The sequence below is a fragment of the Schistocerca piceifrons genome, chromosome 8 (genome assembly GCF_021461385.2).
Source record: "Schistocerca piceifrons isolate TAMUIC-IGC-003096 chromosome 8, iqSchPice1.1, whole genome shotgun sequence".
Classification (NCBI taxonomy): domain Eukaryota; kingdom Metazoa; phylum Arthropoda; class Insecta; order Orthoptera; family Acrididae; genus Schistocerca; species Schistocerca piceifrons.
Window position 1 is genome coordinate 156,385,361 of NC_060145.1, and position 14,533 is coordinate 156,399,893.

The 14,533-nt window shown below is 46.1% G+C and overlaps 1 protein-coding gene across 1 annotated transcript in view; it reads right to left on the bottom strand.

The window, feature by feature from the left end:
* LOC124711871 overlaps nt 1–12,967 on the bottom strand; it is an 82,651-nt gene extending 69,684 nt beyond the window's left edge. Inside the window, exon 1 of the mRNA XM_047242109.1 lies at nt 12,840–12,967. Coding sequence (XP_047098065.1) covers nt 12,840–12,928 — 89 coding nt within the window. The 5' untranslated portion in view covers nt 12,929–12,967. The remainder of the gene's footprint in view (nt 1–12,839) is intronic.
* Nucleotides 12,968–14,533: the final 1,566 nt, after the last annotated feature.

The window sequence follows — 14,533 nt, forward strand, 5'->3', positions numbered from 1 at the left end:
TTCCTTGCGACAGTACATTCTCATGACCCCTGCGCCAGCAATCAAGTACACATTCCTGGCAAGTTTTTCTGCAGTCTCGCAGAAGGAATATTTAGCTTCTCGCAGCCCTATTAAATGACCTCTTTCAAATTCAGTGAGGTGCTGATAAGACGTTCTTGAAAAACATCAACTAACCACGTCCAATATCAAAGGTAAGTAACGCTCACGAACGTTGTAACATGTATTTAAAACAAATCTGATTTGCATCCCAACTAGCGCCACTCTTACGCGACTGGTGCGAAGTTTTAATAGACATCATCTTCCAGCAGTAGAAACACGCCTACCAAGTTTCGTTTGTGCTGGACAGCTACTTCTTGGTGATGCAGTTACTTTCTGTCAGAGTATATTTCCACACTGTGATTTGTTTCTGGAAATATTGACTCATTAGAAGTACGTGCAACATTCATTCAGAGAACGCTAAGCGGAAAAACGATACGCGCTTGATTTACTCGTACACTCCCTCAAGCACTGGACAGGAAGGTGTGCACTATTCATCAGGTTTCATTTCTAACAGGCTTCCAGCATAACTGAAATAACTGAGTGGTAAACCCCAAGTATTCAAATCCAAGTCGAAAGATTTCCTTGTGGCACACTACTATTCTGTACAGGAGTCCCTCGCAGTAGCTGACAACTTTTTTCTGTGGTGTGTTATTTATTCATGCACTCCCTGTTTTTCGTATTTTATTAATTATTTAATCTTTAGCTTATAAAGTTTCTAATCAGTATTCTCTAAACTGCGTGTTGACTCTTTTCATAGCACGTAGCTGTAGCTCGCATGGTCCCAAGCCATCTGATGAACAAATAAAAAACAAGTAAAATGAAGCTTTTCAGCAACGTTTCTTCCTCATCTGTAGGAGATATCTTCAGGCCAAGTACATGAACATCTCTGAGCGAAGACACAATTTTCCATTAAAAGTATCGTTTGAGATTACCCCCCCCCTCCCTACGAAAATTGAGGATCCGTATTTTATATTATTCAATTTCAAACTCTCTTCGTCTAATTAATTGTCTACATATTGTACTGCCTGTTATAATATGGCCAACTTACCAGTTTTTCCGCAGCGACAGTTCCTCATATGTTCGGCTAACAGATGTTTATACCTTGGGGCGAAACGTTAGTGAGAAGTTTTATACTAGGATCAAGGTTTCTCAACCTACAAGTTCTGACTAAAATTAACACCGGACGTCTGAGCTTTCACAATACACTGCGCAAAAGAATTAAAGGGTCACTTTTTTGAAACCCCGTCATTTCACCCCATTGCGACACAGAAGTGTAAAATTTGGCTCAAAGCTACCTGAAAACTTTCTCTGTAATCATGCAAAAGCGTGGCACCCTTTGACGTCAGCCTCAGGTTCGGCGGAGCTTCAAACACCAAGGTGTCGACACACGCGAAGAAAGGTCTAGAAGCCAGAAGTTGACGTCGGATTAATGTTGCTGCATTGGTAACAAGATTCACCACCACAATTCTGCCCAACGCAACCGCGAACATGTCACACAATGAAAAAGTCGTCTCCACCCCCAATTCTCCATATCTCACCCCAACATCTCACCCCTTTTCTTGACGCCTCTGCGAAGTCGGTCAGAACCGCGACGTCCATCGATGAAATCATGCGGTTCTCTTCTGGCCGAGGAAAACATTTCAGACACACCGTCACTCAGAATTGACAAGAAGGGGCCTCAGGAGGTGGTGTATAAATGGCGTCAATGAAAACACCCCTTCCATTGGCGAGTCGATTCCCATACATTTCAAGATCTAGAACGTTCTTCACAGCCTATCAGATTGCCGAAACCCCCGGGAGGATTCATTTCTTCTCTAACAACATCGTGGTCTTGCCACCCCTTTGAACATGAGTAACGTAGAAGTAGATATCCTCGGAGTAGTGAAGCAACAGTAAAAAGAGCGATGCGTGAAGGATACAACCACTACCACCGTCATATCTTAGCAAGAGATCTTGCTGAAAACCCAAGGAAATTCTGGTCTTACGTAACGGGTCGAAGGCTTCCATCCAGTCACTCACTGATCAATCTGGCCTGGCAACGGAAGACAGCAAAACGAAAGCTGAAATTTTAAATTTAGCATTTGAGATATATTTCACGCAGGAGTATCGTACAGTCATACCGCCGTTTGAGTCTCGTACAGATTCCCGTATGGAGGACATAGTGATAGACATCCCTGGGGTTGTGAAGCAGCTGAATGGGTTGAAAATAAATAAATCGCCAGGTCCTGATGGGATTCCAATTCGGTTTTACAGAGAGTACTCTACTGCATTGGCTCCTTACTTAGCTTGCATTTATCGCGAATCTCTTGCCCAACGCAAAGTCCCGAGCGATTGGAAAAAAGCGCAGGTGACGCCTGTATATAAGAAGGGTAGAAGGACGGATCCTCAAAATTACAGACCAATAGCGCTTGACACAGTCACGTCGATTAAAAATTTGGTTGTAACATTGCAGAGCGATATGAAGTGGGACAAGCACGTAATGGCAGTCGTGGGGAAGACAGACAGTCGCCTTCGGTTCATTGGTAGAATTTTGGGAAGATGTGGTTCATCTGTAAAGGAGACCGCTTATAAAACACTAATACGATCTATTCTTGAGTACTGCTCGAGCGTTTGGGATCCCTATCAGGTTGGATTGAGGGAGGACATAGAAGCAATTCAGAGGCGGGTTGCTAGAGATGTTACTGGTAGGTTTGATCATCACGCGAGTGTTACGGAAATGCTTCAGTAACTCGGGTGGGAGTCTCTGGAGGAAAGGAGGCGTTCTTTTCGTGAATCGCTACTGAAGAAATTTAGAGAACCAGCATTTGAGGCTGAATGCAGTACAATTTTACTGCCGCCAACTTATATATCGCGGAAAGACCACAAAGATAAGAGAGATTAGGGCTCGTACAGAGGCATATAGGCAGTCATTTTTCCCTCGTTCTGTTAGGGAGTGGAACAGGGAGAGAAGATGCTAGTTGTAGTACGAGGTACCCTCCGCCACGCACCGTATGGTGGATTGCGGAGTATGTATGTAGTTGTAGAACTTAATTCACTTAATAAAAATGATAGGTTCCTTTCAGAGTACGCTGATGCAAAGCTCCTTCCTTAACAGTCATATACAACCGCTCGTTTCACGAAAGGTCTGCACCCAAAGAACGGAAAGTTGCACAGGTCACACCAGTATTCAAGAAAACTAGTAGGAGTAATACACTAAACTACAAGCCCATATCATTAACGTCGACGTGCAGCAGCATTTTGGAACATATACTGTGTTCGAACATTTGAGTTACCTCTAAGATAACTGACTATTGGCCGACCGCGGTGGTCTCACGGTTCTAGGCTCTTCAGTCCGGAACCGCGCGACTGCTACGGTCGCAGGTTCGAATCCTGCCTCGGGCATGGATGTGTATGATGTCCATAGGTTAGTTAGGTTTCAGTAGTTCTAAGTTCTAGGGGACTGATGACCACAGATGTTAAGTCCCATAGTGCTCAGAGCCATTTGAACCATAACTGACTATTGACACACAGTCAACATGGATTTAGAAAACATCGTTCTTGTTAAACACAACTAGATCTTTATTCGCATGAAGTGTTAAGTGCAATTGACAAGGGATTTCAGATTGATTCCGTATTTTTGGATTTCCGGAAGGCTTTTGACACTGTACCACACAAGCGGCTTGTAGTGAAATTACGTGCTAATTGAATATCACCTCAGTTATGTGACTGGATTCGTAATTTCCTCTCAGAGACGTAACAGTTCGTAGTAATTGACGGAAAGTCATCGAGTACAACAGAAGTGATTTCTGGCGTTTGGTGTTCCTGATCTTCTATGTATACGATGTGGGAGACTATCTGAGCAACCGCCTTAGGTTGCTTGCAAATGACGCTGTCGTTTATCGAGTAGCAAAGTCATCAGAAGATCAAAACAAATTGCAAAACGATTTAGAAAAGATATCTGTACTGTGCGAAAATTGCCAACTAGCCCTTAATAACGAAAAGTGTAAAGTCATCCACCTGAGTGCTAAAAGGAATCCCCTAAAATTCGGTTACACAATAAATCAGTCAAAACTAAAGGCCGTAAATTCAACTAAGTACCTAGGAATTACAATTACGAATCATTTAAATTGGAAGGAACACATAAAAATGTTGTGGGGAAGGCTAACCAAAGACAGCGTTTTATTGATAGGACACTTGGAAAATGTAACAGATCTATTAAGGAGACTGCCTACAGTACGCTTATCCGCCCACTTTTAGAATACTGCTGCGCGGTGTGGGATCTTTACCAGACAGGACTGACGGATTACAGTGAAAAATATATATGCTAAGATGGTATCTGTTCTTTCGGACATCTTAGTACATATATAGTTAAGGCTCACCGGCCACTTGACCATCTTCTTCTACTGTGCGAATGCACAAACAGTGTCCGAACTCTTACGGGAATCGGCTATGAATGTAGTGCGGAACAATACGTTGAGAATGTGGGTTTCGCGGGAGGCGTGCCAGAGATAAATCCCTGCAGTCAAATGGCTCTGAGAACTATGGGACTTAACTTCTAAGGTCATCAGTCCCCTAGAACTTAGAACTACTTAAACCTAACTAACCTAAGGACATCACACACATCCATGCCCGAGGCAGGATTCGAACCTGCGACCGTAGCGGTCACGCGATTCCGGACTGTAGCGCCTAGAACCGCTAGGCCACTCCGGCCGACGGATCCCTGCAGTCGCGCTGTCCTCTGTGTCCTCGCTGGCTCAGATGGATAGAGCGTCTGCCATGTAAGCAGGAGATCCCGGGTTCGAATCCTGGTCGGGGCACACATTTTCATCTGTCCCCGTTGACGTATGTCAACGCCTGTAAGCAGCTAAGGGTGTTCATTTCATTGTAATTACATCGAAAAAGTTCAATGAAGGGCAGCATGTTTTGTATTGTCGCGAAATAGGGGAGATAGTGTCACTGAAATAATACAGGATTTGGGGTGGACATCATTAAAACAAAGGCGTTTTTCGTTGCGGCGGAATCTTCTTACGAAATTTCAATCACCAACATTCTCCTCCGAATGCGAAAATATTTTGTTCACACCGACCTACGTAGAGAGAAACGATCACTATGATAAAATAAGAGAAATCAGAACTTGTGCGGGAAGATATAGGTGTCCGTTCTTTCTGCTCGCTATAAGAGATTTGAATAATAGAGAATTGTGAAGGTGGTTCGATTAATCCTCTGCCAGGCACTTAAATGTGATTTGCAGAGTATCCATGTAGATGTAGATGTAGATGTAGATGCAGAACGTAATCTGGTCCCTTTTGAGTGCATCGCAAGGGCAATTTTTGCTCTGGTATATACAGTGGAACTACTACGGACCGCTCAATACCATTCGATGAAATCGGAATGTGGTCTGACGCATCAAAGAAAGTTTGTGCTTTTTCAGCTCTCCTGTTTCGCACCCTTTTCTGTCGTCCTAACACACGCATGAGTAAAATGGCCGAGTATCTCTCTAAGACCCCTAATTCGGCAATGCTCTCGGTGCTACTTACGCTCCTTTGTTGAACACTTCTTACCTGTACAGTTAGAACCTGTGACCGATCCTAGGCGTCTACGGACAGGTTACCATTTCGACACCCAACAACTGAGTGACGCTTCATTGCTGCCCTAGAGCCTGCTTGCAGGCATATGGAATCTGAGGTGTGCTGGTAGGGTCGCCTGAATGAAGATGCTTACGAATCAGTCAAGGGTTGTCTCTGTACAGGTAAATTTTTACACTGCTTAACAACGGTACGTGAGTGGCATCGAGGGTGTCACCGAACTGAGGCATCTTACAGGGAGCCTCTGTCATTTCATTCATGCACGAGTCAATGTTGCAGCGCCCCAGTCATCATACACAGGACGATGCGAAACAGTATGGCTGAGAAGCGTAAACACCCTTCGCTGCTTCGAATCACGTTCAAATCACATTGAATGGTTTTGAATCCTCCCTAGTTCACCAGAGAAAAAACTGTGGTTGCGCTATACTCCAAACGGGTCAGATCACGTTCTCTGCCGTTTCAGCACCACAACGTCTTCAGAGAAGAGCTGTTCTCTTGTACATCAGACTGCAAACTATCATTTCCGATCGGGAAATGCATGTAAATGAAGTCCCAAAGGGATGATGTGGTTTTATTGACTCCCGTTGTGCAACCTCCTGAAGCCTTTTCGTGTCGATTCTGACCGGTGGTGTGTTTAAAATGTTTTCCTCGTCCACGAGTACGAAAACAGCGTAATTTCAACGTCGGGTGTCGCAGTTGTGACTTCCATCGCAGAAGCGCCAAGCGATGGTGTGAGATGTGGATAAGGGGGAAGGGAGGAGGAGGAGTACACCTTCCCATTGTGTGACGTGTTCACGGTGACGCAGGGCAGAATTGTGAAAATTTGTTGTCAATGTGACATCATTAACGCACCTTACGTCTCATATGAACTTCTGGGTTCTGGTATTTTTTTCTTTTGTGTAGCCCACCTTAGTGTTCAAAGAATCGTCGAGCCCGAGGCTGACGCCGTAGGGCGCCAAGCTTTTGCACCATTACAGGGGTTGGCTATAGGCATCTCTGACCCAAATTTCACACTATACGACACAGTGGGTAAAAAAATGACGTGGTTTCAAAAAGTGACCCTTTAATTCTTTTCCTCAGTGTATTACGAAAACAAATTATTATTTAACAATATTATGAAAAGGAAAGTTGCTGCTCACCATATAGCGGAGATGCTGAGTCGCAGATAGGCACAACATAAAGACTCTCACAATTAAAGTTTTCGGCCATTAAGGACTCCGTCAACAATAGGTGCCAGACACGCACCCACACCCACCCATCCCCCCCCTTCCCCCCCCCCCCCCACACACACACACACACTCACGCAAACTCAACTCAGAGGACTGCAGTCGTGTATGTGTGTCTGACATCAATTGTTGAAGAAGGCCTTAATGGCCGAAAGCTTTAATTGTGAGATTCTTTATGTTGTGCCTATCTGCGACTCAGCAAAATGGTTCAAATGGCTCTGAGCACTATGGGACTTAACATCTGTGGTCATCAGTCCCCTAGAACTTAGAACTACTTGAACCTAACTAACCTAAGGACATCACACACATCCATGCCCGAGGCAGGATTCGAACCTGCGACCGTAGCAGTCGCGCGGTTCCGGACTGCGCGCCTAGAACCGCTAGACCACCGCGGCCGGCTGCGACTCAGCATCTCCGCTATATGGTGAGCAGCAACTTTCCTTTTTATAATGTTGTTACATTCCATCCTGGATTTTTCATAGTTTGAAATTATTATTTAAAATATTTCAGCCTCTGCTGCTTCCATAATTGTTACCGAAAATTAATTAAACATTTTGTACTGGACTGCGTGAGGCTTTGTTACTGTAAAATGTAACACACGCGTGAAACTAATATTAACTGCATTGTTTAAATTTTGTGTCCGATTTCGTAAGCATCCAAACTCATTGCTGATTAGTTCCTTACACAAAGTTCATTTCCAAAGCATTACTTGTGTCTTATTCGTATGAACAATCGTGCAGTAATTTAACAGAATAGTTATGAACAGCTCATATTTACTGCATACATTTTATGCATTTTGCCATATAAACTGCTCTGCGCCCTATCAAATCTTAACTGTTGTATTGCATTGCTCACGAATCTACAAACAAAATAAAAACAGTTTAGGCAATACTGAAATATTTTGGAGAATTTTCTGAACCATTTGAGATCAGAAGAGGGATTAGGTCAGGGGATGGGATTATCGACATTATTTGTCAGTTTAGATTTGGAGAAATTTATCAGGAAATGGTAAAATGAAACTAAAGGCAGAAATATTTACAGAAGCCTCCAAAATTAAATTCGCCTTTGTTGTCTATTGTTTCCTGTCAACTTTACTGTCATCTCCAATTACAGACCAGAAGCAATCCAATCTGTGGAGAAACTTAATGAAATAGCGGAAAAAATTGGTTCCAAATTTCATAGGAGAAGACGCGCCACACTAAAGGGACCAGAACGAGATTCAACAATCAGATTTTATCACCGAATTCAACACAATTACCCAGGCAGAGAAATTCAAGTATCCAGCAGTAACTATCGAACCAGCTGGGATAAATCGGGAAGCTAGGAAAGGAATAATTACAAGTCTACAAAAACTCATTTGGCACAGATACGACAAACGTGGGAATTCCATAAATTAATTTTAGTGTTGTATACACCTTTTGCTACAAAATTCTATTTTTCGTAAAAGAAGCCGGACAACTGCAATTACGACTCGTGCTCTGATGGTTTCGTACAAACTTGATTATGTATGAAGATAACAGTAATACATTCCTGGAAATTGAAATAAGAACACCGTGAATTCATTTTCCCAGGAAGGGGAAACTTTATTGACACATTCCTGGGGTCAGATACATCACATGATCACACTGACAGAACCACAGGCACATAGACACAGGCAACAGAGCATGCACAATGTCGGCACTAGTACAGTGTATATCCACCTTTCGCACCAATGCAGGCTGCTGTTCTCCCATGGAGACGATCGTAGAGATGCTGGATGTAGTCCTGTGGAACGGCTTCCCATGCCATTTCCACCCGGCGCCTCAGTTGGACCAGCGTTCGTGCTGGACGTGCAGACCGCGTGAGACGACGCTTCATCCAGTCCCAAACATGCTCAATGGGGGACAGATCCGGAGATCTTGCTGGCCAGGGTAGTTGACTTACACCTTCTAGAGCACGTTGGGTGGCACGGGATACATGCGGACGTGCATTGTCCTGTTGGAACAGCAAGTTCCCTTGCCGGTCTAGGAGTGATAGAACGATGGGTTCGATGACGGTTTGGATGTACCGTGCACTATTCAGTGTCCCCTCGACGATCACCAGTGGTGTACGGCCAGTGTAGGAGATCGCTCCCCACACCATGATGCCGGGTGTTGGCCCTGTGTGCCTCGGTCGTATGCAGTCCTGATTGTGGCGCTCACCTGCACGGCGCCAAACACGCATACGACCATCATTGGCACCAAGGCAGAAGCGACTCTCATCGCTGAAGACGACACGTCTCCATTCGTCCCTCCATTCACGCCTGTCGCGACACCACTGGAGGCGGGCTGCACGATGTTGGGGCGTGAGCGGAAGACGGCCTAACGGTGTGCGGGACCGTAGCCCAGCTTCATGGAGACGGTTGCGAATGGTCCTCGCCGATACCCCAGGAGCAACAGTGTCCCTAATTTGCTGGGAAGTGGCGGTGCGGTCCCCTACGGCACTGCGTAGGATCCTACGGTCTTGGCGTGCATCCGTGCGTCGCTGCGGTCCGGTCCCAGGTCGACGGGCACGTGCACCTTCCGCCGACCACTGGCGACAACATCGATGTACTGTGGAGACCTCACGCCCCACGTGTTGAGCAATTTGGCGGTACGTCCACCCGGCCTCCCGCATGCCCACTATACGCCCTCGCTCAAAGTCCGTCAACTGCACATACGGTTCACGTCCACGCTGTCGCGGCATGCTACCAGTGTTAAAGACTGCGATGGAGCTCCGTATGCCACGGCAAACTGGCTGACACTGACGGCGGCGGTGCACAAATGCTGCGCAGCTAGCGCCATTCGACGGCCAACACCGCGGTTCCTGGTGTGTCCGCTGTGCCGTGCGTGTGATCATTGCTTGTACAGCCCTCTCGCAGTGTTCGGAGCAAGTATGGTGGGTCTGACACACCGGTGTCAATGTGTTCTTTTTTCCATTTCCAGGAGTGTAATTTATGTGCATCTAAGTGGCCTGGTGCAACTCTTTTAACTGGACGCCAGTCAGGCGACTTGCGTTTCCCTAACCTACCCCAGTTATAAAACCGGGAAAAGGGTCCCACAGTTTAACTTCGAATCGCAACTAAGTGTGGTTTCTGGCAACCCTTCACATCGTTTAGAGGTGAAGGCTAGTCTACAACGAAACTCGAAGAAAAGGAAACCGTGGTACGACCGAGATCCGATCCTGCGACCTCATGGTGTCCAGGTACGCAATTCATCGCTAGACCACCAAACCCAAGATACGTGTAAATTGTTCATCTATATATTTTGTGAGGTTTCATACTCTCCCTTCTCTCTTTACCATCATCCGACACAAATACAGTGACGGAAAAAAAAACACAACACCAAGAAGGAGTTGAGCGACATAAACGAAAGTTGGTAGGCGTGTGTTTTACGTCTGAAAGACGATGTCTATTGAAATTTTGTGCCAGTCGCGTAGGAGTGTCGCTAGCAGCATATCAGGTGGGTTGATATTAGTCAATAATGCCTTTAAGGTGGCAAAGACCCCTTAATCAACAGCTCACTGAGTTTCAACGAGGTCGGGTAACAGGGCTACGATTAGCTGGATGTTCCTTCTGAGGCATTGCAGACAGACTTGGCAGGAATGTAGCCACTGTACGTGATTGCTGGCAGTGGTGGTCACGAGAATATACGGTCACAAGAAGACCGGGCCCCGGACGCCCATGTGTCACTACCGAGTGGTAGACTATCGTGCAGTATGAGCAGCAGTTGGAACAACAGACACACAATCAACTGCTATTAGTCGGTTATGTCAAAGACAGCTTCGAACCTGGTGCTGTGTAGGATACGTCCCACTGATTCCAAACCACCGCCATTTGCAACTTCAGTAGTGTCAAGCTCATTGGAAGCCACGGTGGAGGACTGTTGTGTTTTCAATAAGAGCTGGTTCTGGCTCGGTGCCAGTGATGGCCGTATGTTGGTTAGAAGGAGGCCACTTGGGATCCTGCAACTAACGTGGCTGTGTGCTAAACACAGCCGGATGGGGTGGCCGAGCGGTTCTAGGCGCTACAGTCTGGAACCGCGCGACCGCTGCGGTCGCAGATTCGAATCCTGCCTCGGGCATGGGTGTGGGTGATGTCCTTAGGTTAGTTAGGTTTAAGTAGTTCTAAGTTCTAGGGGACTGATGACCTCAGAAGTCAAGTCCCATAGTGCTCAGAGCCATTTGAACCATTTTTTTTTTTTTTGCAAAACATACTGGACCTCCCTCTGGTTTTTTGGTCTGGAGTGCGATTTCGTAGACAGCAGGAGCACTCTTGTGGCTATCCCACACACCCTGAATGCAGATATGTACGTCACTTTGGTGATTCGACCTGTTGTGTTCCCATTCATGAACAGCATTCCAACAGGAAACCGCTCGCCCACATACCTCTGTTGAAACGCAACATATTCTACAGAGTGTTGACATGTTGCCTTGACCTGCTCGGTCATCACATCTGTCATATGGGTCATCACTGAACGACAACTCCAGCGTCATCCACAAACAGCATTGATCGCCTCTGCATTGACCAACCAAATACATCAAACTCCAGCCCACAAACGGACATACTGCACCTGTAGGACACTATGCATACACGGCTTCATGCTTACACACATTATTCTGGAAGTTACACTGCTTATTAATATACCAGCATTTCACATTTACAATGGCTTATCTCCCACGTATATTAACCTCTGATCTTGCAATGTTAATCACGTAACTGTGTTACAACTAGACTAATGTAATGCATTGCGAATACATAGAAAGAAAGATCCTTTATTGTATGATTATATTGTAGCGGAACAAACACTGGTTGAAGTTACCTTTGTAAAATATCTGGGAGTATGCGTGCGGAACGATTTGAAGTGGAATGATCATATAAAATTTATTGTTGGTAAGGCGGGTGCCATGTTGAGATTCATTGCTAGAGTCCTTAGAAAATGTAGTCCATCAACAAAGGAGGTGGCTTACAAAACACTCGTTCGGCCAATACTTGAGTATTTCTCATCAGTGTGGGATCTGTACCAGGTCGGGTTGACAGAGGAGATAGAGAAGATCCAAAGAAGAGCGGCGCGTTTCGTCACAGGGTTATTTGGTAAGCGTGATAGCGTTACGGAGATGTTTGGCAAACTCAAGTGGCAGACTCTGCAAGAGAGGCGCTCTGCATCGCGGTGTAGCTTGCTGTCCAGGTTTCGAGAGGGTGCGTTTCTGGGAGGAGGAGGAGGAGATTAGTGTTTAACGTCCCGTCGACAACGAGGTCATTAGAGACGGAGCGCAAGCTCGGGGGAGGGAAGGATGGGGAAGGAAATCGGCCGTGCCCTTTCAAAGGAACCATCCCGGCATTTGCCTGAAGCGATTTAGGGAAATCACGGAAAAGCTAAATCAGGATGGCCGGAGACGGGATTGAACCGTCGTCCTCCCGAATGCGAGTCCAGTGTGCTAACCACTGCGCCACCTCGCTCGGTGGTGCGTTTCTGGATGAGGTATCGAATATATTGCTTCCCCCTACTTATACCTTCCGAGGACAACACGAATGTAAAATTAGAGAGATTCGAGTGCACACGGAGGCTTTCCGGCAGTCGTTCTTCCCGCGAACCATACGTGACTGCAACAGGAAAGGGAGGTAATGACAGTGGCACGTAAAGTGCCCTCCGCCACACATCGTTGGGTGGCTTGCGGAGTATAAATGTAGATGTAGATGTAGAATGTATTCCCTAAATTTCATTACTACACATTAATTATTTTTTTGTGCTGCGATTTTTTCCCGTCAGTGTAAAACACCGTACTACACACACAATCACACACACACACACACACACACATACACACATTATAGTCATGAAAAAGAATCACACACACTTAACATAAAATTCTCACTTCGCGAAGGAGAGGTGCCAGTGGCACGAAGGACAGGAAGGACCTTTGAGATAGGTAGCTGAAACCTGCCCTTCGGGTTTTCCCAGCCAAGCATGCCATATACTTTTTACGGAGGTAGTTGCTAGTGAAAGGACAGTACCTGGTGGGCGAGGCGTGTGCGCAGGGGGTCCGCCGCAGCAGCAAGGCGCAGGCAGCCAGCAGCAGCAAGCGTGGACAACAGCACAGCATGGCGAGGACTCACTGAGTGACGCAAGAGGCAGACGCCGCCAGTAGTACAGTCTGCCGGCGAAATGGGCTCCGGGCTCCCGAGTCCCCACTCTCCATACTCCTCCACTACGTCACAAGCACACGTCGAGGCCGTGGTGCGTACCTCACAGCACGGCACACTGCAGGTGTTACGAGAGGCAGCAGCCGTCTCTGGCGGGGAGCGGGCAACTATTTCAGACAAGTTTAACAATTTTTGACTACGGGTTTGCATGAATGCGAGCACTCGATAGCACACGACAAAGTTAAGACCTTTAGTAGGTGCCTTTTCAACTGCAGGGTGGCGCATGAAATGTGTTAGCATTTTGTTTTTGTGTCAATACAATCTGAAAGGAACATATACTACAATGAAGAGCCGTCCATGGCACATGCTCAATATGTCCACCATTTCGTTTCCTAACTTCCTTCAAACGAACACTGAAGTTATTGATTACCCTAGGCACATGTCTTCCATAATTTCACTGCAATCATGAAGAATAAGTCTTCTGAGCTCCATTAAATCACGTGGACCTTTCGGGAAAATTTTTTTCCTTTAGGTACCCCCGAAGAAAAAAGTCACATGGATTGAGGTCTGGACTATTGGGGGGCCAATTTTGTCCGTCATTGAAGTGACCTGGAAACCTGAGTGAAATGATCCGCATGTCGAAATGCTCGTGTAAAAACTCCAACACAGTGTTTGCAGTATGTGGCCTTGCTCCGTCTTGCATGAACCACTGCGTGTTGAAAGGCAAGGCAGTAGCAATAAGCTGTGGAATGAAGTTATTGCGAAGCATGCTCAAATAGCGCTCGCTGTTCACAGTTTCTTCAAAGAAAAAGGGTCCAATAAGACCGTCACTGGAAATTGCTGCCCACACTGTAATCCTCGGAGCATAATGCTGTCGTCCATGAATCATTTGTGGGTTTTCAGTGGCCCAAAAGCGTCTAAATGAAAATGCGCCTCGTCTGAAAACCAAACGTTGCTGAGAGTTTCTTCCCTATCCTCCGCCCACTGAGCTAACTGTAGTCTGTGCTGCTTGCGTTCTTCAGTGAGCTTCTGTGCACAGGTCATCTTGTATGGGTACATATGGAGGTCACTTTTAAGAATGCGTTGAACGCAGCGGTTGGATATTCCCAGTTGCACTGCTGCCTTTCTACACGATTTCCCGGGACTTCCCTGTACAGCAACTCGTACCGCTTCAATATTCTCTGGCGAACAAATTTATCTTACAACCTGTGGAAGGTCTTCTTGCAAGGGACCCATCGTGTGTTAAACTGTTCTCGAAAACGCCTCTGAGTCACAACAAGGCTTTTCGTTTCATGAAAAAGAAATGCAATTGCCGATCGTTGCTGTATCGTCAGTCTTCCATTGTCAGCCATTGTTGCTTACTAGTCTCCTAGCGGCAGTATCGTGAATTACACGTCATTTTGTAACTCATTTGTTTTTCCAAGCTCTGCTGCTACTGCTGTAGAGATCCCAGCGGGATATCTAATGTGCGTCGTACATTGAGAAAGAGCCGAGCATTCTCGAAGAGTGGTGGATAAGTCACCTGGTGTGGCGCTGCAAGTTCGTTGTGGGGTCCGTACTTCTTC